Below are 26,864 nucleotides of genomic sequence, written 5' to 3' on the forward strand. Positions count from 1 at the left end.
TGGTGTGCCATCCAATCCATTAATCTAATGTGCTTCATCGGGATGAAAGTAATATGCAAAATTTATAGCAATCTAAAACTCAGTGGCCCACACGACTTGAATTTAGATGTTTTTAGTTTAATTTTTTTGGGGTGGCCTACCTGTTTATTGAATCATCCTGATTTTTGGGATCAAAGGCCAACAATAGGACGTTTACGTGATGGACGGCGAGGATTTTATCCAAGTTAGATGTTCTCTACCACGTTATTGAAAGCAACCCTGGTAGGCACCTACCGGGAGGTAAAAGAAAACTGATGATACACAGCGGATGTATGCTAACTAAGCATGCATCTCGGTTTTCCCTACCACCTTGTGAAGTTGGGCGACTGTAAAGATCACCTATCTCGAAAATTTATCCAATCTACTCATTAGGTGGGCCACTGCAGTATCTTAATCAGACCTTCGGCCATCATTTGTTAGGATCGTGTGGCATAGTTGATGAGTGTAGCGGTCCGATTTTTCTATCATCTGATATAAATGACGATCGACACTGTTTGTATCGCTCAGATTTCTTATCAAATGAGAAATTGACAGGAAAAATGGGCTGTATTCTAAGTCAGCATGCAGTCGGTTGTAGGCGAGAAGTTCTTGCTGTTGAAAGATGGCGCGGACCGTGATGATTCTTCGCTACGGGCGCGTGCACGGTTGGTCTGTCCTCGCACGAATCGCCTGATAATATCTGAGTCCTGTTTGGGCATTTCCAGCGTACAACGATGGCATTTCCGCAAATTCAATCCTCCTAATGAGTATTTCCGGTAATGCGTCGATCCGCCATAATTACATGGAGCCGTGCTGATGTGGCAAAAGGGAATGGGAAATGCGGGCGCGACAGACAGGGAGAGACGAGAGATCATAGGCTCCTGATGCATGAGATTGTAACAGTGTCCTGATGCGCGCCAGTTCGTGCAAGTGATAGGTGGGACCCAATTTTTAGTGATCCAGACCGTTGATATGATGGTCCCGTCGTGGATGAGGGTCGATATTGAAATCTTCCCGGTTGGACGACTCTAACCCGTTTTACCTGCGTCCTAAAATAGGCTCTGCCGAGCATGAATAACTTCTAAAATTCACGTCAACGGTCTGGATTAACCACCGTGTGCCACGTTCGTCGCACTTGGCGCATAATCACAGCGCTGTTGAAAGCAAAGCGTACACACGCGCCACACCTCGTATAAGACCCACACGTGTGCAGGATCAGATCCTCACGCAACGGCATCAACGGTGCATTAGATGCCCCGTCCGTAGACTATATCTCGACAACAACATCAGGTGGGGGCCACAAGTGTACCATGGCCGTATTTTCTTAATGGCTCATTTATTTTTCACACGTGCAGTCCACTAATGATCGTATGGGAGTAACTTTTCACACAAAAACATCTAGTTTTCCGGTTAGTCTGATGAGCGGATCGGATCTCATACACGTGTGCCTTTTCCCACGTGTGATGCGAGTGCATTTCTTAATTTGCACTCGCAATCCCTCCGTTATAATTTCTCCAACAGAGAGAGAAGCAGGAAAAAAGGCTGGGTAGAGAGAGAGAGAGAGCGAAAAATGAAGAAATGAAGGAATGAATGGAAGGAGGGGTTGCGATGCTGAGGCAGGTCATAGGACAGATTCAAGAGCTCTGGGATCTCTACGGCTCTCTCCCTCTTTCCCATCCTTACTCCCTCCAATCCCATCCGTACGTTCTTCCTCTCTCTCGCGTTTCCATCCTTTTAGGTTTTGAACGGACATCTGTTTGGCTCTCGATTCGAAAATTCGCGTTAAAAGGGTTTTGAAATCGGCATTCTACTCGATTCGTGAAATTTCAGATGCTTAGGTAATCCGATTCTGGTCGTTTGGCGGGTCCGGAAATCTAATAACTTTGAGGTTTTATCCGAAAATTTGTTTCTTGTTTTTGGAAGATTGTTAGGAAGATTTGATCGTATTTTGCGTCTGATTGGAACTTGGATGGATGTTAACCTACAATCGGTTGTGTGCTCCAACCCCCCTTTTCATGCCTGGTGAACTTTAGTTTCCAATTTTGCCCTTGATCATGCCTTTGATTTCAAGGGAAAAATGGTAAAAAGGATCGTAGTTGTATGCCATCAGTTATTTTTAGTAGAGGATTCGTCTCGCGCGTTTGGTTGTCGTTGTAACTATTTATGGAAATTACGGGTTTTGATGTGCTATGGCGGAAATTCTACATTTCACTTGCAGTTTTTTTTTAAAAAATAAATTTTTTATTGGTGTGGTACCGTTTGGATGTACCCCAAATCGCAATTGGGTTGTGTGGCGAACTGGGGAATGCATCCCATCCATGGAAAAGCGAGAACGACCAAACAGACACTATGAAATTGATGAAGTTGCAAATTTGGTATTTATTGTGAGTCTAAATAGGCTGTAGACGGGTGATGTTTGGTTTCTTGGAATTCTGCAATGCAAGATTTTGTATCTGCCATTTGATCATGGTTTGGAGATTTCCTTTGGAAATTTTCTTTTGTTTGGAATTCAAGATTTTGGTTTTGGTTGCTTTGATTTCCAGGTTTCAACTCTTTTGGCACGTCCTAGATGGATTTCTAAGTTCCATTTCGTGCAAACAATCCTATAGGTGTAGGTTTTGTTCTCTAGGAGAGCATCCGAGCCGTCCATCTGGTGGGCCCTGCCTTGTAGTTGCAATGGTTCAGGAATCAGGATGGTTCGTCATAACAAATGGACAGCAAAAAGAACTTGGTTGTGCCATCCATTTTGTTTCGTTCAGCATGGCTGGCGGAGCTATTTGTGGACCAGGGCATGTGCGTGGTGGGGCTGATTTTGATGGACGGTTCAGATGTTTCACGTCTGCCACGTTGGTGCACATGTTGAGGTGTCTGTGGGGCTGGGCATTGCACACCTGTGGGATTAGCAAACCTCATTACAAGAATACTGCAAATATGTGTCTGAGGATTCAGGTGTTTGTGTGATTATTTCTATTTTGTTGCTTGTACATTTGATTGTTATCAAACTGGTCTTCACATCTTCTTGCTGTTAGCGGGACAAGCCCTGCTTATGATACTTGTTCAAAGAGGAACTTTGCAGTATGCATGGCAAACATTTGTGAAATCTAGGCACCCATCAGGTGGGCCCCATAGTGGTCATGCCCTGGCCCAAAAATCAGGTTGGCCCACTCATCAGGTGGCCCAGATTTGCATGTCCAAAATACATATTCATTTTTTCCAAGGCCAGTCTGATATTTAGGCCAGGCAGGCATGCTCATGGTGGTACTATCTGATGAATGGCATGGATATTGTACATGTGTGCCATGTGCCAAAAAGTTCAAGTCCACTTGACTGACCTCCTTCGCATTTCTGTAATGGATATTTTTTTACTTGGTCAACTGCTCTTCTTGCACGTGTCTGACTGGGGAGCAATTTGTTGACAAAATAAAACAGACTGCATGATTGTGTCGGTTTGCGTCTTGCCATTTTGTTAGAATATCGGTATGATTTGCTTGAATATCCTTGGCCTTATGCTATGGATTCACTCTAAAAGATTTTGATGCATGCGTGGAACTGAATAAGATTGTGACATTTTGTGTTGGAGTTGAGAATATGCATAACATGGAAAAAGACCACAAAACAAATTACTCTTTTTATTTTATTTTTTATTTTATGAAAAGTCAGAGTGAATTACTCATTGAGTCTTCATTCTACATATAATGTTGCTGGCCCTTGAATGCTTCATATCTGACTTTTTTCTTTTGGATTCTCTTTTGCCGAGTAATGGTGTAAATTCATTAGCAGACTATCAAAAGGAACACTATCCCTTAAGGCAATAGATAAGTGTCACCTGAGTACACGAAGTTCTAGTCTACTCCCCCGTTGGTTAGACGATGGGCCCAAGAGTTGGCTTCTTTAGGGATGAGATGGAATGAAATCCAATACGAAGACATGAACCCTTTAAATTTTATTTACAAGAAATTGCCCCTTCTGAGGAGCCAGCTTAAACAGACTATAAAGTGAATTATGCATTGAAGTCTCCTCTCTATGCAGAATTTATGAATCTCTACCATAGATAATGTGGCTTGCCATGGGCAGAAATTTCCCTGAGATCAGTTTTTCCAAACGCTAAACATTGCATTGTTAAAGGACATGGTAAAGGTTTTTAACCGATGGAAAGGGCATTTGAGTAATTTAACTAGGCCTGGCTGTGTGCTAAGCTATGGTCTCCACCCTTTTACAACGAGAAAAAACTTCAATACACTGGTAGAGGCATGATGGTTGATATGCGGGCAGTGAGAAAGTGTAAACATGGCATATACTCAACTCAAAATAAACCATAGTAGTTGCTTGTGCACCCTGATTTAGATGGTTCTTGAACCAACAATCACATTGATTTAATTTTGTCACTAGCTTATCAATGGAAACAGCCAACGGTCCAAATTCAACAAACTAATGCTTATTGATAAGAGTTTGGATCCTTAGACCAATCTCAATTTTGGAAGATGACCTCTCTAATGTGGTAACTATGACTTGAATGGCTTGAATGAGTTAATGTATGTGGGTGTACAATGTTTTAGATTGCCCGAGTATCAACCAACACTCTCCTAGAGTATAAAATAATTCCCCTCTTACAATCACTTCAACACCCCTCTCCCACACCTTGCAAACCCACTTCCTCTCTCTCTGCTCTCCCACATCTTGCAAACCACTTCCTCTCTCCGCGTGCGTTGCATGTGCCATATATACCAAGTATAAATAGCATGGCAAACATACTACCAAAGTTTAAAAAATCATTAGAAACTGGTACATATCAGGTATGTGCCAGCATCGGTGTGTAACAATGTGGTACACCCATCGAGACAGAGTCAGCACCTTTGAACCAAACTGATTCGGATGTACTTGTCCATATTGGTGCGACTTGCTGAGTTGGACTGAGTCAACCTGATATTCAGGGCGTCTGACTCAGATTTTAGAGTTGTGGACAGTTATGTGGGTCCACCCATGATGCTGATTTATCATCCCATTACGTTTATCATGATGCCCATCCATTTTTGGCCCTAGACCCAAAATCTACTCCAAAACCAAAATAAAGCGGGTACAACAGTGGGAACAATGGGGAGAATGGCCACCTTGGAAAAATCCAATTGGTTTTGGGGTCTATCCTCTGTGTATCTGGCAGAGTATGAAGCTTGATATGCATGCACCCAGATATTGCTCGCTTGGTATATATCAACTCAGATTAAACTGACTAGATTGTGGAACCCACTATTACTAAGACATGCTCCTAAATTCAGATTGTTTGAACAATCCTAACTTCTGATTCCTGGATACTTAATTGTTGAAATGAGACCATTGGACCATGGTGGTGAGTCTGGTGACTCATCCTTCTCACGTGTGTCAATTACATATGACATCAAAGCTGTCTAAATTATGTGGCACATTGTACACGGAGCATATCTCTAAGATCACAGTAATCGTGAGATCCTAAACATCTTGGACAGAAAGAGCTAGGATTGGCTTATTATCCTGCATTATTTGACATGCATTGGTTTCTGTGGTGACTGATATGGTGCAGTGAAACCGATTTTAAACCTTGCATACTACAAATCGAATTATGCATTGAGTTTTCACTTAACATATAATGTTGTTGGCGTGATTTAAATCTAAGTTTTTCATATTTGACCTTTCTTTTTTGATTTTCCTATAAGTAATATTATAAACTCATTAGCATAAGAGAAAAGGGACATTATTATTGAAAGGTAACAAACATTTTATTAAGTGGGGTGCCGAGATGGTGCAAACACTACAAGCCCAAAAGGGCAAAATTACAGCCTTAGAAAGGAAAAAGTACAATCTTTCAACCCATGTAAACAAGAAGCCCATTCCACAACATATAACATCACCCTACTAGTGACCTGCTCCCCTGTATTGCTCTCATTTCAAAAGCACCTCCCATTTCTTTCTCCCCATAGCGCCCAAAGGTTGGCCAAAATATATTGTCTCCAATGAGAAAAATGGACATTTTCCATTAAGGCAATGGCTATGTGTCACCTGAGTACAATGAAAGGAACCACAATCCAATGCATCCTTGGTTAGGCAATTGACCTAGGAGTTAGCTTACCGAGGGATGAGATCGAATGGAATTGTATACCGAGACTTCAACCTTTTAATGTGATTTACAAGAAAATGTAGCTTCCAAGGAGTCGGCTTAGAGTAGGAAACCCATGCATGAATGCTCTTGGAATTGCCTTTGGTGATGATCCCATCACCTTCTAGATCATTAACAAGCTTCAGGCTAGTGGTCTTTATTGCTTACAATTCTATTTAGAGCCACCCATTTGGTGCTAGAGAAAACAAGCTTGACATTGCCTTGTTTGTCCCTTATGACTCCCCCCACTCTAGATTTCTCAAGGTTACCCATGGAACTATGTCAAGATTCAGCTTCTACCATCCCATCGATGGAAGGGAACACCTCACAATCTTAGTAACCATCCTGTGCCTATCATTAATTATCTAGGCCCGACTTTTAAACATGAACGTAGGAGAGACTCCTTGAAATTCTTTTGATTCTCAACCCAACTCATGAGGGTGATTCTTATTTTCTCAATCAACTTATTGATTGAGGAAGGCTTGATCAAGGAAAGCTTCTTGTAATTTAGACATCATCCCTGACTTTTCTCTTTGACTGCATTAGAAATTTGACACGGTAAAAAGGACTCCTTAATAGTTTTGCATGGATACTTCATTTGGACCTCCTTGCATCTAGGGCTGTACACGAGCAGAGTTAGCTCGGTAACTCGCTCGACTCAACTCGAAAAAAGCTCGATTCAAAACTGAGTTCGAGCCGAGTCGAGCTAATTTTTTGAGCTCGAAAAAATTTCGAACCGAGTTCGAGCTTACCCGAGCTCGACTCGACTTGGATCGAACCCAACTTGAATCGAACTCGGATCGATTCAGTTCGGTGACTCAGTTACTTTGATATTGCTGTTACTCACCAAGTGTTTGATGAAATGACTCAATGAAGTATGGTTGGTGGCAAGGAAGGTACGTATAGGAAGCAAATACCATTTTTTTTCTTCTTGATTTTTATGTTGTTTACAAGGTGTTTGATGAAATACTTGTAAATCCATTGCTGCTGTTTTACATACAGCAAGATTTTGAAAGTGTAGTTCATGTGTTTGTGAAAATGCTACACAAGCGAACTCGGCTCAAAGCCTTGAACTGGCCCGAGCTGCTGACCGAAGCGAGCTGAGCTGGCCAGTCAGGCTTGAGGACCGAGTCGAGCCGAGCTGAGGTCAGCAAGTGGCCGAGCCGAGTCGAGCTGTGCCAAGCTCGACTCGGATCGACTCGTGTACACCTCTACTTGCATCAGATATTTGTACAAATATGATATGTTTGGATATTCCCACTTATACATACTCTTTTGGTGGTTGCGTAATATGCAAAAGGGTGTACATTTTTGCCGATACCATAATCTTGGAGATCAATTGATTTTGGGAGTTATTTTTATTGAAAACATGCACATATTTGGGGATGTATGCGTGTTAGTTGTAGGACATAGTTTGTTCGATATGGGCCCGTGGGGCCCACTTGTGGGTGGGTCCCATATGGTTTTCCTTTAGAGTATTTCTAGTTGGATATCCCTTTTTTCCATTTTCTCTTGAAGTTAAAAATTTTTAATCGAAATTCAAACAGAGGGTAGTAATAAGGGAGTGAGTTTGGATTTGATAGAGATAAGCCGAATAGTATTGAAGCTCCTAAGCCTCTTGATTCCTTCGCATTCAAGCTCCCAATCCTCTTGATTCCTTCCTTTTTATAAAGGGAGCATTTCCTTCAATAAAGGCACACATACAAGTAATTCCCCAGAGAGAAAATCAAGAGGAAAAATAAAAGAATATCCATGGTTCATTAAGCCGCCTCTAGAAGATTTGAACCATTTATCGTGTTTGGTGGCCATCCTAATCGTAGGATCAAAGGGGGTGAGTAGCTCCTTTTTGCTCCTGTAGTTGTTAGGTGGTTTGTTAGGCATGGGCTGTCCATCTTCGACTTTGTGCAAAACTCTCTAAAATTATGTAGATGGCTTCAAATCCTTTGGCCCACCCATCCGGGCCTTTCATTAGTTGAGCCCATGCATCTTAATCTCAGTTACCTGAATCATAGGTTGCTCTGGTACATGGTATGAGAATAAGTACAAGGTTCACTACTTCCTCCAATACATGGTACACTAGGGTAGGAATATGATTATGTGGGTCACTCTAGTACATGTTACTAAGTATATGTAGTTTTATTTCCAAAATTCATTTTGTAGTTTATATATGAGATGATGGATGTGATGTTATCATTAATGATCCTTCACGCATGGTATATTAGTATTATAGTATAGGTTCTTGATATTACATAATTCAAAGGATAAATGTTTGCATTCTAAATGGTGACTTAAAGGTATTGTGTGCAAGTTGGATATTGAGAAGAATCACAATCATGCAGATTGTGGCTTTTTAGATTATATGTTGCAACATATGGGATGTGGGGAGAAATGCTGATGTTGGATCCACGAGTACATGGGGATCGACACACTTCTTAGTGTTGCTTAATGGCTCCCCGAAAGGATTTTTCAAAAGCTCTAGGGGCATACGCCAAGGGGACCTCTTATCTTCTTTTCTTTTTGTTGTAGTGGCTAAGGTGTTGAGAAGGATGCTAGCTAAGGGGCATGAGCAGGGTTTAATTAGTGGCTTCAAGGTGGAGGGGATGGTTGCTCCTATTTCTCATTTCCAGTTTGCGGATGACACTCTCTTATTTGTGATGCAGACCCCCGGTAAGGTAAACAAGTTTGAAAATGATTATTCCATGCTTCGGGGTGGTCTCTGGTCTTAAGGTCAATATTGTTAAAAGCAAATTGTTTGGGGTGCGGATGGAGGAGGATGTAGTGGAGCAATTAGCTTAGATTTTTGGGTGTGGCTGGGACACTTTCGGCTATGTTTATAGGCTTTCCTCTTTGTTTTGGTAAGCTAGCTATACACTTTTGGGACAAGGTGGTAGAGAGATTTGAGAGGAAGCTAGCTAGACGGAAAAGTCAATATCTCTCGCTTGGTGGTTGCTCATTACTCTTATTGAAGCGGCTCTCTTGAATTTTCCCTCTATTTCATGTCGCTTTTTAAGTGCCTAGCTTCGATGCTGTTTAGGCTTGGAGGCTTAAGCGAGATTTCTTGTGGCAAGGGGTGGATGATAAGAAGAAATTCCATTTGGTGGGATGGAAGGAGGTTTGCAAGTTCTATGAAGAGAGAGGATCAGGTATAAAGGATCTTAAATCCATGAATGTTGCTTGGGAAGTGTCTTCGGAGATAAGGGGTGGAAGATGGGGCATTATGGAAGGCAGTGGGAAAAGTAAATATGGGTGCTCATAAGGTGGGTGGTGGACTAGGGACTATTCAGTCTATAGAGTGTCAATGTCGGCCTTGTGGAAAGGGGTTTCTTTCGTGAAGGCTGGTTTTTTTTTTTTTTTTTGTGGAAAAGGGGTTTATTTTGTTTGGGGAATGGGGTGAAAATATTCGATTTTGGGAAAATGTTTAGTTGGGTATCTCTCCTTTAAAAGCCGAGTTTCCTAGGATTTTCCAGTTGGCCCTAGATCCTTCCGTGGTGGTTGTTGACTATTTTTCCCGTATTGGTGGAGAGGTAGATTAGGAACCCTCATGTAGGTGATTTCTTTGCGATGAGGAAATAAACGTGGCTCTTATGGACTGCATTCACCTTTATTCCCTGGTGAGCTCCGTTTTGGACAACATGTTGTGGAAGTCTGAGAAGTTGAGATCATTCTCGGTTAAGTCCCTGTTTCCCTAGTGTGTGAAGGAGGTCAGCATGGGGATTCGGGGCACACTAGATTTATTTGGCACCATGATGTTCCTCCAAACATAGTTGCATTTAGGTGGCTGGCTGGTAGAAAGAAAGTTCTTACTATCGACAATCTTCAGAAAAAGGTATATGGTGATCCTTAATATTTGCCGCTTATGCATGCACAACGAGGAGACGACAAATCATCACTTTGTGCATTGCTCATTTGTGGGGTCAATTTGGGCAGACCTTCTAGGTTGTTTCCAAGTCACGTGGTCTTTCCCAATGTTGGTGGATGATTTCTTGTATGCTTGTCATGCGATGAGCCTTGGGAAGGCAAAGAAGTTGTTATGGAGAATGTCTTTGCTTGCAGTTTAATAGGCTGTTTGGGAAGAAAGAAGTGTAAGATGTTTCAAGAATGAAAGGAAGTTGGTGGAAGGAACTTCCCAAAGGGCTAGGCTACTTGTTGTTGAATGGGCCTCTTGTGTTTTTAAGCTTAAGGGTTGTAATGTTGACTTTCTTGGGTTGTAAGTGGGTCGCCTCCTTGGCGCCCCCATTTTGTTGTTGTTGTTGTTTCTGTTTGCTTGTTCGATAAAATTTTCGTTATCTTTCAAAGAAAAAAGAAAAACAAAAAAACAAATCTACGTTCTAAATACAAACTTAGAATACAACTTAATCAACAATGAGAAGTGCTCCAATACTCTCAGTGCATTCTTAAGTTATAGCGCTCCTAGTTGTATCCGTTCAGTTGGACAGTTCAATCACTAGATCTGAAATGTCCATTAAGTCAAAACACACTTTATCTGCTACAATGCAAAAATTGTGCTGATTAGATGATCCAATCTGTCCTTGATTTGTCCTTATTTTCTATAGCCATCCATTTTCCGACCCATGGATTGGATGGTTAGATTTCCTAACAAAGGTGATTCTTTAGAATCATAAACAATCAATGATTGACCCTAACAAATATAGACCAAAATTTTGATTTGACTTATTTCTGTATAAATTATCTTGATCATCCGTATTAAAGGCCCTTGACCATGTAAGCGTGCCGATGCAACTAGGATCACTATAACCTATGCTACTCTGAGAGCATTGGAGCATCTCTTATCAACAATAAGAATGTAAACCACAACTTCTGGTTGGTACACATAGTGATCTGGATTGTCAATGATCTATAATCTGGTAGCCTGATTTGGAATGGAATGCTAGGGAATTGACGATTTAGGTAAAAATGTCCTGAATTGTGACCTTTCCTATACCATAACCATATACTCACACCTGTACGGACCTGAATATAATTTTCTAGTCAACAAGTTGATAGATTTTCTGAGGAGACAACTGAATTTTTGCACCATCTCTACATGGATATTTATAACTAATGGTAAGATTTGCTTTTTGACCATTCAAGTTTCACATTCTGAAGTATCTGAGTTATCAAGATGGTGCTGAGCTGTTAGAAGAGTGAAAGCTTGATATTGGGCAGAAAGATTCCTTCTATAGGTTCTTTGAGTCCATGAGAAGCAGGCATCTGTTCAATTCATAGGTTCTGAATACAACAAAGAAGAACTAGAGGAAGGAATGGAATGGTGGTTAACAAGTTCCCAGCCAATATCATGTAGGCTTCCATTTTCAGAAATGTACAAAACATCATGCGAAACTATTCTAGCGGATGAGTGGATCATAGTTTTCAGGGGTAACCACATAGACGCCGTGTACGAGCAATAGGAAGGGCCACAGTTCCAAACCCAGGTACCTTGCTCGTGTAAAGTCTAGGCAACTACCTTGGACTGGGGCAAAATAATAGCCCCAAGTGAGTTAAAAGCTGTCATTTCCAATAAATGACAGGTAAGGAGGCAGGGATGATAATTTCTTGGGGGAAAAGTTGGTAGAGATGAGTATATAACCCTGCAAAATAACTTCTTCATCTTCTTCCATGTACCCTGCTAAAATATGTTCATCTTCTTCCATTAATCAATTAGATTAGAACCCAGATTTGGTGCTGATTTTGTTTCTTGTTCTCATAGGTCATTATTTGTTGAAGGCTCTAAAAGAGCAAGGGGAAGGCCCAAAAGGATGTGGGTGGAGGTAGTAAGAAAGGACTTGTTGACCTATGGTCTAACTGAAGTTATGGCCCTCGACAGAGTGGAATGGTGGAATGGGATTCATGGAGTCAACCTCAATTAATTTGGTATAAGGCTTAGATGATGATGGTGATGATGTTTTCATAGATAAATTTTATTATTATTATTATTATTATTATTTTTTCAATATCTGGTAGATCTGGACCTGTTTATCGGAAATGATGTTGGAAAGTTGTCTTGATCAGAAAAGAGCTAAGGAGAGGGTTTTGATGATGTTGTGCTTCTTTCTTATTTATTTATTTATTTTTAAGATAAAGAATTGAATTAAAGAAGAAAACCTATAGCTCTTTAGCCAAGATCCCAATCCCTTAAAAACAGGAAAACGTTAGACACAAATGTCGCCTGAGACCCACTCAAGTTCCAAAAGCAACGGTTATTTTGCTCTCCTTGAAAGGGTCCAAAAAACAGCAAGGCTAATCTCCAAGAGGCCCTGCGCTATCAATGGGCATACCGATATGCTAGGACACCAACAACCCTTCTATAGAGCCTGGCATGGCCCAGGAAACTTTAAAGAACTCCAGGATGTTGCAACAAAATCCCCTAGCGAACGGACAATCAACGAAAATATGATAGGCTGATTCTGCGTCTGCCATGCACAGAAGACAAATATTATTAGGTTATCGACGGTGAGGACTCTGTTGCGACCCATGAGCCACGCAAAAGCCACCACCATAGGTAGGCCTCCGTACGTCCAGGCCCTACAGCAGAAAGTTAGAGTGCCTTCTGGGGATCTTCGGCGAATAAGATTGTGCAAGGATTTAACATGAATAGATCCTGACGTATCTCTCAACCAACATGGAGAATCCGAAGCCCCCGGATCCGGCACTATACACTGGAGGTGAGCAAGGAGCTGAAAAAGCTCTTCCACTTCCATATCATTTTGGTTGCGTCTACATGATGGAATACGAACTCCGTTAGATCCTGACCAAGATAAACAACTCTCCACTAACTGATGGGGACATCTCGCGCACACGCACGCCCCCTTACGCACGTACGCAAGGAGGGCCCCACCTTCGATCTAGATCGATGATGACATCCATGGAGGGCCTCCTAGTTAGAGGACTGTGTTTTGGTTCCCTGTGGTGAACCCGATCATCATGTGGATCCCATCATTGGATCTCATGATCGTGGCCACTACCCTAGGTGATATAGGACTTTGAGTTTTGCTTATTGCTGTTATTAGGAACATTATGAACGGTTTAGATTGCATTGATTAGTTTTTATTTTTGATTACTTCGTATTTAAGTAATAGTATGTGCACATGACGCGGCTTTTGGGGTATAGGTTTTTCTTATAAATAGGCAATCCCTTGTAGGGTTTTTTTCATTAAAGATGATTAATAAAATTTTGCGTTTTCCTACTTATCTAATTCTTTGAGTTGTAGAAACCTAATTGGGTGTGAAACCCTCATTTCTTTGAAGGGCTAACTACCCTGGTGCGAAGTTACACCCATTCCAAATCTCTTCCGTCTCCTACCCTCATATTCTTCATCTCTTACAGCCATCCCCTCATCAAATCCACCCACGTTTGCAACTAATCTTTCCCCTATAACAAATTTCTAAAATCTGGCCGTACAGGAGGGTTGAAACTTCGGCGGAGCACCATGTTCAAACCGATCATTTGTTTGGCCTGAAATTTGGAGGGAAGGTGGCCCATCCCTGGCCAACCAGACCCTAGCTGGCCGATTCTAGATTCGTGGGCCCCACACATGTGCGGGCTGCCATCTACACACGTGCGTCAAGCCAGTTTACTGTCCACACGTGCTGATTGATCACAGGTTCCCTCTCGTCTCTATTTCACTCATCTTTCACCTTGTTTCTATAACCTTAACTCTATATCATCTCAAATCCCCAAGTTCTATTCCACTTTTGAAACCCTAGGTTTTCCCGAATTGAAACATGAGAATCTCTTGGATTGGGAAATAATCCTTTGCATGTGTGGATGAATCTACTATCCTTTGAGCATTGTTTGGTCTATAATTTTTAATTGATTCAACCCTAACATGTGTAGGCTTGGACCCTTGTAGATTCTCCTTGTTGAGTGCTTGACTTTATGTGGGATGTAGAATTATTGTGATTGTTTCTAAATTATTATGATCTAAAGTCTGAAATCTTGCACATCATATCTAATTTTCATGTCCTGCATCAAATTTGGTATCAGAGCTTAGGTTTTTCATAGGGGATTGCATTGCATGTTTAGGGTTTAGTCTACTCGCGTTTATTTTACATTAAATTTCATCATATAGGGCTATTTAGGACCCATCATTCACTACATAGATTGCTGAATTTTCTGTTTTCAGAAATTCCTCAATTTTCATTGCTGAATTTTCTATTAACAAGCTGTTTAGACAGTTATGTTGCTGAAATTTTAAGAGCGTTGCGTAGTTTCCCTTATATAGAGTCATATAGGAGTATTTAGTCCCATTTAGACGTATATAGTTGTATTAAAGGACCTTTGAGTTGAGTGGGTAGTTTTATGCCCATACGTACTGGTTGCGGTTTTGGGTTGCACCCTGCACTAAACATGGAGCAATTACAAGAGTCAATGGACAACATAACCCGACAGTTTGAGTCTTTGCGTAGGCGCTTGAAACAACGTATTGACCAACGCTAGGATCAGCTTAATGCGTGCGTTACCCAACTAGAGACCTCCGCCTGGGCAAATCCTGCCATTGGGGAAGATGCCCAATCTCAGGCAGGTGGTTAGGAGGATAGACAAGGGAATGTGGGTGGTCAAAGAAACAGACATGGGCGCGCACCCGTGCACCCACCCCACGAGGGGCATCATGATCGTTATGACCCAAATGCACAACTCCTCAAGGGAGTTAGAGTAGAGGCCCCCTACGTTTAATGGCCACCTGAGCCCTAAAGCTTTTCTAGATTGGTTGGCGGATATATGGACCACTATTTTTAGTAGTGCGACATGTTAGATGCTCGTCGAGTCTGATTTGCTAAGATGAAGCTTGTGGACCAGGCAAAGAGGTTTTAGACTACTGTGAAGCGAAAAAAAGAGAGGTTAATGGAACCCCCAATAGTCTATTGGGGAGATATGAAAGAAACTCTTAAGGAAAAATACCTCAATTTCTCTTATCACTTGAGGTTGGTTGAGGAATCGAAGTCCAAGTCTAAGCCTCTTCATATTCTAAATACCAAAGATTTTGAGCGAGAGACTGAGTCGGACTTGATGGTGTACGCCCTTGTGGCTAGGGAAAGTGCAGAGTTACCAACTGAGGTTATTCCGGTAGTAGATGAGTTTCGTGATGTTTTTCTCGATGATCTACCAGATGAGCTTTCTCCTATGAGGGATATACAACACGCCATTGATTTAGTCCCCAGGGCTACTTTACCAAACTTGTCTGAGGTGGTCAATAGAAGTCTGAAAAATTTGCTCAGGTGTTTAGTGGGAGAGCACACCAGGACGTGGGACATTGCACTACCTATCCCTGAGTTTGCATTTAATAGTTCTGTCAATAGATCCACAAGTTTAAGTCTTTTTGAAGTCGTTACTGGTTATAAACCTAGGAAGCCTATTGATCTTGTCCCTATGTCCCTGTCCCATAGGCCATCAGAGTCTGCAGAGTCCTTTGCACATCATATTCATTAATTGCATCAAGAAATCAGGCGAAAGATCAATACTAGTAATGAACATTATAAAATTTCTGCTAACCAACATAAACAATTCAAAGAATTTAATATAGGGGACTCTGTGATGGTCCGCATCAGGCAGAGCGGTACCCTCGGGGAGCCGTTCGTAAATTACACGTGCGAAGCGCTGGACCATTCAAAATTATAAAACAAAACGGTCTCAATGCCTATGTGGTAAATCTTCCACCTTCCATGGGAGTTAGTTCCACATTCAATGTGGATGATCTAGTTGCATTTCAGGAGACCACTGATACATTGTCCAGCTTGTCACCTAACCATCCTGATTCCTTAGACCTTTGCCTTGATCCATGGCTCCCTTCCGACTCATCTTCCCAACCTTTACCTCTCATACTTACCATTTCCACACCCAGAGAGGAGATAGAGAATATTCTGGACCATCAGATAATATCGACGTCAGACGGTGGATTTCAAAAGTTCCTGGTCAAGTGGAAGTTACGCCCAGCTTCAGACAGTATGTGGCTCACTGAGGAGAAGCTTCAGAGACTTGATCCTGACATCTTCGAACAATTCAAGAGTTTTATTTCGTCAGTGATGAAATCTTTGCAGCCGAGGAGAGTTGATGGGGACATCTCGCGCACACGCACGCCCCCTCTATGCACGTACGGAAGGAGGGCGCCACCTTCGATCTAAATCGATGACGACATTCATGGAGGGTCTACTAGTTAGAGGATTGTGTTTTGGTTCCTTGTGGTGGACCCGATCATCATGTGGATCCCATCATTGAATTTCATGATCGTGGCCCACTACCCTAGGTGACCTAGGACTTTGAGTTTTTCTTATTGCCGTTATTAGGAACATGAACGGTTTAAATTGCATTGATTAGTTGTTATTTTTTATTACTTCGTCTTTAAGTAATAGTATGTGCACATGGCGCAGCTGTTGGGGTATAGGTTTTTCTTATAAATATGCAACCCTTTATAGGGTTTTTTTCATTGAAGATGATTAATAAAATTCTAAAATTCTGCGTTTTCCTACTTCTCTAATTCTCTAAATTGTGGAAACCTAATTGGGTGCGAAACCCTCCTTTCTTTGAAGGGCTAACTACCGTGGTGCGAAGCCACACCATCACAAATCGCCCCCATCTTCTACCATCCATATTCCTAATCTCCTACAGCCATCCCCTCATTAAATCCACCCACGTTTGCAGCTAATCTTTTCCCTACAGAAGATTTCCAGAATCTGGCCCTGCATGAGGGCTGAAACTTTGGCAGAGCACCGTGTTCAGACCGATCATCCATTTGGCCTGAAATTTGGAGGGAAGGTGACCCATCACTGGCTGACCAGGCCTTAGCTGACCGATTCCAGATTCGTGAGCCCCACACACGTGCGGGTTGCCATCCACACACATGCGTCAGGCCGGTTTGTTGTACACATATGCGGGTTGATCATCGATTTCCTCTCGTCTCTATTTCGCTCCTCTTTCACCTTGTACATAACTCTAACCCTAGATCATCTCAAATCCCCAAGTTCTATTCCACTTTTGAAACCCTAGGTTTTCCTAAATTGAAACGTGAGAATCCCTTGGATTGGAAAATAATCATTTGCATGTGTGGATGAATCTACTATCCTTTGAGCATTGTTTGGTCTATAATTTTTAATTGATTCAGCCCTAACATGTGTAGGCTTGGACCCTCGTAGATTCTCCTTGTTGAATGCTTGATTTTATGTGGGATGTGGAATTATTGTGATTGTTTCTAAATTATTATGATCTAAAGCCTGAAATCTTGCACATCATATGTAATTTTCATGTCTTGCATCACCAACATATTATTCGTAGGACAAAAGACTGCCAGATTAAGATAGTCAGATTTGAGCGTCTATGCCCTACCCCTTGATCATCCCAACAAATGAATAGAAGTCCCACTTCCCAAGGAAAAGCCAATACCATCCCACACGTTTTGCTCGAGTTGCATAATCTATCTCCAAACGTGGGAAGCTCTATATAGTGTTGAAGGCTTGGTTTTCCAACCTGTAGGTACGGTCCCATATTTGCCATCTATGATGCTATGCCACAAGCTATTGCCTTCACTGGCAAACCTCCATATCCACTTTCCCATGAGAGCCGAGTTGATGTCCTTTAGTCTTCTGATGCCCACCCCACCCTCAGAAAGGGGTTTAGAAACTTCGTTTCAATCTAGAAAGTGAAACTTGTCTTTGGATGCCGTGCCTTGCCATAAAAAAGTCTCCCCAACTTATCTATCTTCGAAACTACACCTTTGGAGCACTTGAACAAGGATAAATATTAGATTGGGAGATTCGATAGAGCTGATTTGATGAGGGTCAGTCCACCTCCGAAAGAGAGATGTCTACGTTTCCAAGGAGATAACTTCCATTCCATCCTTTCTATGATATTGTCCCAAAGGTGCATAGAGGGCTTACCTATACATAGAGGCAGCTCCAAATAAGTTGATGGGAAAGAACCCACCCAACAGCCAAACACCGAAGCCAACCCAAAACCTCTAGGTCTGATAGATGGACTCCTAAGATTTCACACTTGGAAATGTTCTCCTCTAGCCTGGACACAACTTCAAAACACATAGTTATCTTCCGGAGATTGTCGACCATAGGGTCCTTAGCCTCACAAAAAATCTGTGCCATCCGCAAATTGAAGGTGGGACACACAGGCATTGGCGTTCTCCACTTCTAATCCTTGGAAGAGACCCAATTCTTGACCCCTTGTCCGCATCCAGCTAGGAGCTTCCTAAATAAACAGGAAAAGGAATGGGGAGACCTGTTCTTCTTGCCTGAGACCTCTGGAAGTGGACAGTACCCAAAAGTAGAGCCATTCACTAAAACCGAATAACGGGCAGACTGGACACAGGTTTGGATCCAATTTCTCTTCCCAGCGCCACACCCAATCCTTTTCAGCATGTAGTCCAGAAATGACCAATCGACGTGATCATAGCCTCTTCTGGCCATCTTTAGTGGTTCTAGAACAAGAAACTTGCATTATCTCCGTTCGAAGTAAATTTTCCTATCAAATGAAGCAGAAAAAATGTGTAGACATTTGTTATGATGATACTCGTATCATCATTGTCGTTGTCAGCGTCATCATCGTAGCCTTGTCCGGTCTTTTGGGTTGGCTCTAAAAAACCTGTTTTTTCCCATCACGCGTGAAGCAGGAATTCTCAAGATTGCTTCTCAAAAGCTCTAGAACCAGTTGCCACCTTAATTAAACCTACTCATTTATCTAGGCTTGGTTCTGACTGGAGCGTCACTTCCAAGCAAGGATCCCTTATCCTTTTTTGAATGGGCTACTCAGATCTTCTTACAGATCCGAGTATCATAGCATATCCATGATAACAGATCCCTAACTCAAATACTCAAGTAAGGATAATGGATCCTTCATGCAACTTTTTTGTAATTGTAACAGTTTTTATCCCTACTCCTTGAGAATTGAACTCCATATCCACCCCATGCATTTAGCAATAGTATTAGTAGGGAAGTATTGTTATACCTATGAATTATCATAAATTCTTGGTATACCCTATTGCCACCGTACTTCTCCCTTGAGTATTCCTACCCATGTAACAAAATTTTCTGTAGGTATGTTATTTCTTTTTTTGAAGGATAACTTAGTTTTATTAAGAAACGAAAACTATACAAAAGGATGACAAGGCATTATCCAAGATACAAAGGAACAAAAATCCTCGAATTTCCCCTAAAAGGATCCTTTGGGTATACCCAATCACCTCTGCTACCGCCCAATCCAGTATCATCCACTTTAACTCTGAAGGAAACCTGATCTACTTGGCACTACTTGTCCCAGAACATTCGGTTGTTGCACTCACCCCATAAGGCCCAAAGAACTGCGATAAAGGATAAGGGCTACAAAGCCAACTTCCTCCTGCATTCCTTCATGCTGCCAAACCAACTTCCTCTATAGGCATGTTAGTAAGGGAGGTATTTCTTGGCATAAGATTCATCAGGGGAATTTCCCTATTAAGAAACGAAAGGGTGTACTAGCCAACCATCTTTAATTAGGCCTTTTATGATTGACAAAAGCTTATCCTGTAAGGTTCTGCAATCAGTTTATGCTGGGCATAATGTCATTTTTTTTTTCTTCTGAGTGTGGTCTGTGGATCTTGTCCTGGCTGTCTGATTTTACCACCCCTGATTTGATCTTTGTTTATAGAGTTATGCTGGTGACTCTGTCTTTTTCTAGAAGGGAGTCCCACTTATATTTGCTTTGAAGCAAGATGTCGAAGGCATTAGACTTCTAGGGATGTTTGGAAGGTATCTTCTTTCAGGACTTGACATATATTGAAATATATTTTCTTGCCTTTTTGGTCTATATACTGATCCAGGCAGTCATTTCCTTTTTCATAACCTGTTACGAGAATCTTCAACTGATAGAAGTCTACGAAGGTGGAATTTGCTGTTAGTTCATCAAATTGGCATTCTATTCTGGAGAATATGCATCATTAAATACTGTAGTGGAATGTTCCCTTCTTGATTTTCTGAAAGATCTCAATTAGATGGTAGAATTTTCCAAAGACCTTCAGCTTGTAGGTCTTCGAAGTGTACACCTGTTTCAACTGTCAGGGATTCCCATTCCTCCTGAGAACGCCAATTTGGGTTTTTCTACGAAAATCCTGCTTTGATTATTCTTGCATTTGCTACCATCCTTGGGGTTCTGCATGGGGAATCTTAAGCGCCATAGGAAAAAAACATATTCTTGGTTTTTTTTTTTTTTTCCTTATCTGTCTCGGCACTCATTTTACTGTTTTATGGTTTTACAGTTTTCAGTTTGAGCCTTCCCAGTCGGGATGATGAACTGACCTAGCTGGCTCCAATCTCCAATTTAATAGACATGCCCATTGCTTTCAATTCATCCAATCTCCAACCTCATGTGGAAGTTTGGTGAAGAGGGAGATTGATTATGGAGAAGCAATTATGTATAGTAGTTATGGGATGAAAGAGTGGCTGGGTTTGCCTAGTGCCAAAGGGAGTTGGTTCAAAAGTGTGGAGCATAGTGCTGGCAATGGATATCTGTTTACCCGATTACCTGACATATCCAACCCAAGAAAGTTGGATACTGTTAACGGTAGTGGCTATGGGCCTATGGCCCACTTTGTCTTGGGATATATTGGGAATATAGTTTTTGTACAAGGGGCATTTTCAGTATTTTTGCTTTTATTTACTTAAGAGCACTTTTTTAATTTCATCAATTTATAAAATAATATAAGAGAAAAGTGGGAACAAGAGCCCTAGCCCTTAATTCCTTTTTCTCAAGTTTTTCTTCTCCTTTTTCTCTTCTTTTCATCTTTTCTTCTACTTTTCTCTTTTCTATACCAACTTACATGGTATCAGAGCCATCCTAGGAGTGGTTTGGACTCTGTAATTCTTACCGATCTAACTTAAGTTGTTGGATCTTTTTTCTTGAGGGCCTTCCGTCATGTTAGCTAATCGGACCATAAGTGGGAGCACGTTTTGTTGTCCATTTGTGCAGAAAACATGTTTTCTGCATTGCTTCTCAAGTAGAAGGAAACGCTCATGAAAAGGAGCGTACATGCCTTGTCGAATTATGAAGGCTTGTTGATTTCTCATAAGGTGATGTTAAAATCATTTGTATAAGATTGTTGAATTATGTGGAAGCAGTTCTTTTGATAGAATATTCTCTCCCGTTAAGTCATATTCGATGTGGGTTTGGTATTGATGTCGATTAGGGCGATAATGGGGCAGCAATCTCCGTGTTATTTTATTGTGGAAGTATAGTTCTATATGGATTTCCTCTCGGGTTAGTGTTTCTCTTTTGTCTTTGAATCAAGTTGATTGTGGAATATCTATGGATCCCAAAAGTACAGTTGTTGGTTCCTCATCTCTTGAGGAAATGTCTGGACTCTCCTTCAATGCATCAATAACTTCTGTGAAGTCGAATGAAAAGAATTACCTTCTGTGGGCCAAATCTGTCGAGGTGTTTCTCTTAGCCACTACCGTTAACAGATACAATATGAATTTTTACAAAATTAAAATATTTTACCTGATTATCTGAATTCTAAGCAGATTGAATAGAGTATTACCATATCCGTATCTACTTAACCCAATTACCCGAGAGCATTTTCATTATTTATCCAACTAATAATATTTTGAACAACAATATTAAGTACAAATATATGATATAAAAGTCTATGGTGTTGAATAATATGGACATTGATGAGGTTGATATGGTGACTTGCTGGAACTGAAAACTCAGGGATTCTGTGAAATGCCTCAGGAGCTGGATCCAGTAATTCCTCTAGGTGTCATACATTCCTGTAGTAGGTATGGATCATAGGGTGTGAAGGGATCCCGGGTTTCTGTTTTGGTTGTTTGTGTTTCTTAGTTGCTGATAAAAGAGAGGTTGCATCCACCAGTTTGCTGGAATTTATTCCTTGTTCCATTAGGTTTGTATGTTTCCTTGTTTTGTGCTGTAGGTCCCAGCAAGATTCTTACAATTAACTGTATGTAGCACAGAATGACCAGAACTCCGAACATACACGTCATGTGTGTTGGGCAGTCAAAGAGAGAAAAGATCCCATTTTCTTCCGCCATATGATGGCAACTGCAGCTTCGAGTTTTTTTTCCCACCCTTTTCTGTTGTTCGGGATATATTAGAGGAGATTTCTCAATCATGATTTCCTTTTTTACTAGGATGTTGTCAGATCTGAGTAACAGATTTCTTTGATCCATGTTATGCTGGAGTGTGAGGGTTTGATAATTGTGCTGATCATCTGGGTGAAATGCATGTCAGCATGCCACATATATTGTCTTCGAGGAATTATACAATCCTCCTATTCGGCTGGGATTTCTGTGTGTGAGCCAGGCCCATGGTTCAATTATCCAGAACATTCATTGGATTGACCCGTGTGGATTGAACATGCCCAAATAACTCCTGGGTTGGATGATCTGAAACATCCAGTCTTTCACATCATTCCAGTTAAATGTGGATGGTTCCTGTGTTTACTTCCTTAATGGTCTTCTGAAAGGCCCCAAATTTTGGAGCATACCTTGTCCATGGTGAGGTCCATCGATTTACATTGTGGATCACTGAATCATGGGCCCCACTTGTGTAAGTTGTAGATTCAAGGATGCTATACATATCCTCCTGGTTGAGGAACATATAATTCCTGTGTTTCATTGCCTGGTAATCTGTGGATGTGCTTTTAATTTGGAAGCATATGAGGATATTAATGTAAGAAATTCACTTCCTTGTGTTCAAGTTATATAGATTTCAACAAGCTTTTGGTAATGAGGAATTATCAGGTTCTCAGCCAGCAAATTATCATGAGATTTCGCATGGTTTTTACTACCTCGTGTCCAATTTATTGATCGGAACTATAGTCGAGCTCACATTTCATGAGCCACTGTACAAAAATCATGTCAGTCGGATCCAATTCTTCTGCAGGTTGGCTTTCTTCTTTATAGACATACGTTTTCCATGCAGTTGGTTGGGATTCCTTGATAAACTCATTCTTTAGAACCACACATGATCCATGATGGGCCTCAACGGATAAATAGCTCATATTGTTTGATTGGATCTGGTTCTATTTCCATGATGGTTAGAATTGTCCAATCAGTACGTTTTTTGCATTGTTGCCCATGAAATATGAGCTAGACCTGGACTGTCCAGATCAATCTACTGGATGGTCCAAATGTCCAGATTCTACTAAGAGCACTATAACCGATGGTGCTCTGAAATCATTGGATCATTTCTGTGTTGTATTGAAAATGTTTTGCAAACTGCCCTTGTAATATTTGCGGACTTTCTTCTTCTTCTTCTTCTTCTTTCTTTCTTTTGTTTTTTAATTTCCTTCTTTTTACATCAGCTAGGTAGAAATGAAATAATTTGCCGAGCTTCATTTGTCGGCACTTCCATTTTCTAAATGTTCTCTATACCAATCTCCCTTCTCTGTTGTTTAGGACTTCTTTAGATTGAAATTGCGCTAACCACAGCCTGTTTCTACTGCACAGATGGTGTTTCCTTGATCTTGATAAGGATTCTGTGGATGATGGTTGCTACAACCTTATACTGAGTAGAGGAAAATCCGGAAGCTTAAAGATGGTGGAAGCTATCAAATCTCCGCCCGCCAAAAAATCTCGAAGGGAGAGGAACCGCGAGAGAATGCTCTCTGCTACTTGCTCTAATATGGATGAGAGGATCTGGAAAGAATTCCCTGAGGACCTCTTTGAAGCAGTCGTAGCAAGGCTCCCTGTTGCGACGGTCCTCCGCTTCCGGTCCGTCTGCAGGAAATGGAATTCCTTACTGGCCTCTCACAGCTTCTCTCAGCGCTGTGCTGAAGTTCCACAGGCCTATCCTTGGTTCTACACTATTACCCATGAAAATGTCAACAGTGGGGCCATGTATGACCCTTCATCAGAGAAATGGCACCACCCCACCATCCCATCTCTATCTCTAGCCATGAAGATGATCATCCTCCCTGTTGCTTCAGCTGGTGGGCTTGTCTGCTTTTTAGACATCGGGCATCGGAACTTTTATGTCTGCAACCCTCTAACTCAATCGTTCCGAGAACTGCCCGCCAGGTCAGTCCGCGTCTGGTCTCGTGTGGCCGTGGGGATGACTCTGAATGGAAATTCGACAAGTGGTGGCTACAAGATCCTGTGGCTAGGATGCAATGGGGATCACGAGGTTTATGATTCGCTTAGCAACAGTTGGACTCGTCCTGGAAGCATGCCTTCAAGCATCAAGCTGCCGCTCGTTCTGAATTTCCGGTCTCAGGCTGTGTCTGTCGATGGCAAGCTCTACTTCATGCGGGCCAACCCAGACGGCGTCGTGTCCTACGACATGAGCAGCGGTGTCTGGAAGCAGTATGCGATCCCACCGCCGCCGCACTTGACAGACCACACGCTGGCAGAGTCAGGGGGGCGGATCATGCTCGTGGGGCTGCTGACGAAGAATGCGGCCACATGTGTGTGCATATGGGAGCTGCAGAAGATGACTCTGTTGTGGAAGGAGGTTGACAGAATGCCAAATATATGGTGCTTGGAGTTTTACGGAAAGCACGTGAGAATGACATGCCTGGGCAACAAGGGGCTGCTCATGCTGTCATTGAGGTCGAGGCAGATGAACCGCCTGGTGACCTACAATGTATCGAGTGGGGACTGGCAGAGAGTGCCAGGCTGCATGCTCCCGCGAGGGAGGAAGCGGCAGTGGATTGCATGCGGTACAGCATTCCACCCGTCCTTGACTGCTCTGGCCTGATTCTTTCCCTGGATTCTGGGTGAGAAAAAAAAGGTATGGGTTTTTTCTGGCTTTAGTTATATCTCAGTTATCTGCAATCCAGAAATTTTGTGTCGTGTCGTATCGTATCTGATTATATGATGTACGATGGTGATGATGATGGCGGTCAGAATGGGAACTATCGCTGCTTTCTTCGTCACTGTATAGACATGAAAGATGGTATAGTTGTGGGTCAGGTTGCATTAGACAAGCTTAGTGTTAATTTATCTTTTGTTTCTTCTAAAGACAAGACTATTTCCCTTGTGAGTTTGTGTTTGGAAAAGTACCTGCTCTGCTCAATTATATCCAGATAACCGATCCCTTTCAGGCAACTGTACCATTAGTTGTGGTACCTTTCCATCATTACCATCAACATCCTACTTAGGGGATTGTTATCACGAAAACGGTAGGTTCCACTATGAAGATCACCCTTCTTGAAAATCAGGTGATCTGCTCACTAGGTGGGCCACACTTGTCTGTCAAGCCAGACTGTCGGTTTTCTACTGTTTTAATGGGGTGTACGTACGTATGAGCAGATAGGCCTGATTTTTGTTTCAGGTGAACCGTTTTCATGGGACGGATGTCCCGAACAAGTGGTATGTTGCTGGGTTGTGGCACTTTGCTGGTAGGTGATCAGTTCTCGTAAAGCATGCTAGCTGTGGATCCTTGATTGCTAGATCTTAAGATGGATGGGCCAAAACCAAAAGAATCGAAGGTCCAATGATCGTAGCCACTGATTGAAGGACTTCCTATGAAGAGAAATAGATGACTATCAAAAAAAAAAAGAGAAAAAAAAAGGGCAGATTGGAGGATTTCCTATGAAGAGAAATAGACTACTATTTTTTTTTTTTTTAAGAGTCTAGTGAATTGGTCACGAGCAATGGGCAAAAATCCGCCAACAAGGTTAGGATCATCTGGCGGTCGTGATTTTCTGTTTATGGGCCATACGTGGTAGGGCCCAACAGAATAGCAGTCGGGATCTCATGGAGGTGTACGATGGTACGGAGATAGCTTGATAACTGAATTAGACGCCAGTGTCGGGCACTGGATCCGTTAGCTTTGAGCTGGATAAGCAACGCTCAGTCCAAACTTATGGGGGTTTATCTTGGGCTGTCGTTGTGTACCACCACTCTCACTGAAAGCTGATGCAGATCGTTCATTTGATGGCCCCCGTGGGGGGATGGTTGCTTTGAAAAAAAACAAAAAAACAAAAGGCTCCCGTCAAATAATCCCAGACATCCGATTGATGGCCTGCAAATATGGATTCTTAAAAAATGTGTATGGCCAACAGTCCATAACCAATTAGAAACAACTCAACTAACTGTATGGCTGGGACTGTTCAATGTAAGATTGTACATTGTGCAATTCAAAGTGGAGTTCAGTCTATCCACGGTTGGCATTATCCAAAGGTGGGTCCCTCAAAGTCAGTGGATCCCTGACTGTGTGGCCCACCATGATGTGTCTTACATCCACATGGTCCCCTCTTTGCCACATCATTTTAGGTTATGATCCCAAAAATGCAGTAGATCCAAATCTCAGGTGGACCACACCACAGGAAACAGTGGTGATTGAATGCCCCACCATTAAAAACATCTTGGAGGCCACCGGAATGTTTTATTTGCCATCCAACCTGTCGATAAGGTCAGTAAGAGATGGATGAAAGGACCGCACAAATATCAGTTTGATCCAAAACACTATGAGCTGGATGAAAGGAATACACAGACAATTTCACGGTTTATCTAGCTAATGTGGATCAAAGGCTCCGCCCCACCAATTGCACGCCAAACTACAGTCCAGCTAGCCACATGCACAAGGGGAGTTATTGGATACACTCTGGTAGAGCTTGACACTTGATATGCAGGCACTACCTCAAATGAAAACGAACTAAAATTATGTTATCCACTGCTGCTAAGTCCCACAATCAGATGATTTGAGCAAATCCAAACCTCTGATTCGCAGAGGCTTGTTGAAATAGGACCATTAGATATTTTCATTTTTAACTCTCCTGTA

General features: G+C 41.9%; 1 protein-coding gene across 3 annotated transcripts; it reads left to right on the forward strand.

The window, feature by feature from the left end:
* Window positions 1–1,541: 1,541 nt before the first annotated feature.
* LOC131239451 (F-box only protein 6) lies at window positions 1,542–25,118 on the forward strand. Of its 3 annotated transcripts, none has more exons than XM_058237150.1 (2): window positions 1,542–1,718; window positions 23,588–25,118. In XM_058237150.1, exons 1-2 carry the CDS (start codon window positions 1,609–1,611, stop codon window positions 24,834–24,836), a joined length of 1,359 nt encoding a protein of 452 aa, XP_058093133.1. In that variant the 5' UTR covers window positions 1,542–1,608; the 3' UTR covers window positions 24,837–25,118. The 3 variants fall into 3 exon arrangements, with proteins under 3 accessions (XP_058093133.1, XP_058093136.1, XP_058093134.1); XM_058237153.1 differs by having other exon boundaries at window positions 1,717–1,856; XM_058237151.1 differs by lacking the exon at window positions 1,542–1,718 and adding an exon at window positions 19,845–19,870.
* The last annotated feature ends 1,746 nt before the right edge of the window (window positions 25,119–26,864 follow it).

The sequence above is a fragment of the Magnolia sinica genome, chromosome 3 (assembly GCF_029962835.1).
Source record: "Magnolia sinica isolate HGM2019 chromosome 3, MsV1, whole genome shotgun sequence".
Lineage (NCBI taxonomy): Eukaryota > Viridiplantae > Streptophyta > Magnoliopsida > Magnoliales > Magnoliaceae > Magnolia > Magnolia sinica.

What these genes read in the sequence shown, in the direction of transcription:
- LOC131239451 (XM_058237150.1), top strand. Translation starts at nt 1,609, where the DNA reads ATGGAAGGAGGGGTTGCGATGCTGAGGCAGGTCATAGGACAGATTCAA. An exon ending in TACTCCCTCCAATCCCATCC is followed by an intron (nt 1,719 to 23,587) that starts GTACGTTCTTCC and finishes TCTACTGCACAG; the next exon opens with ATGGTGTTTCCTTGATCTTG.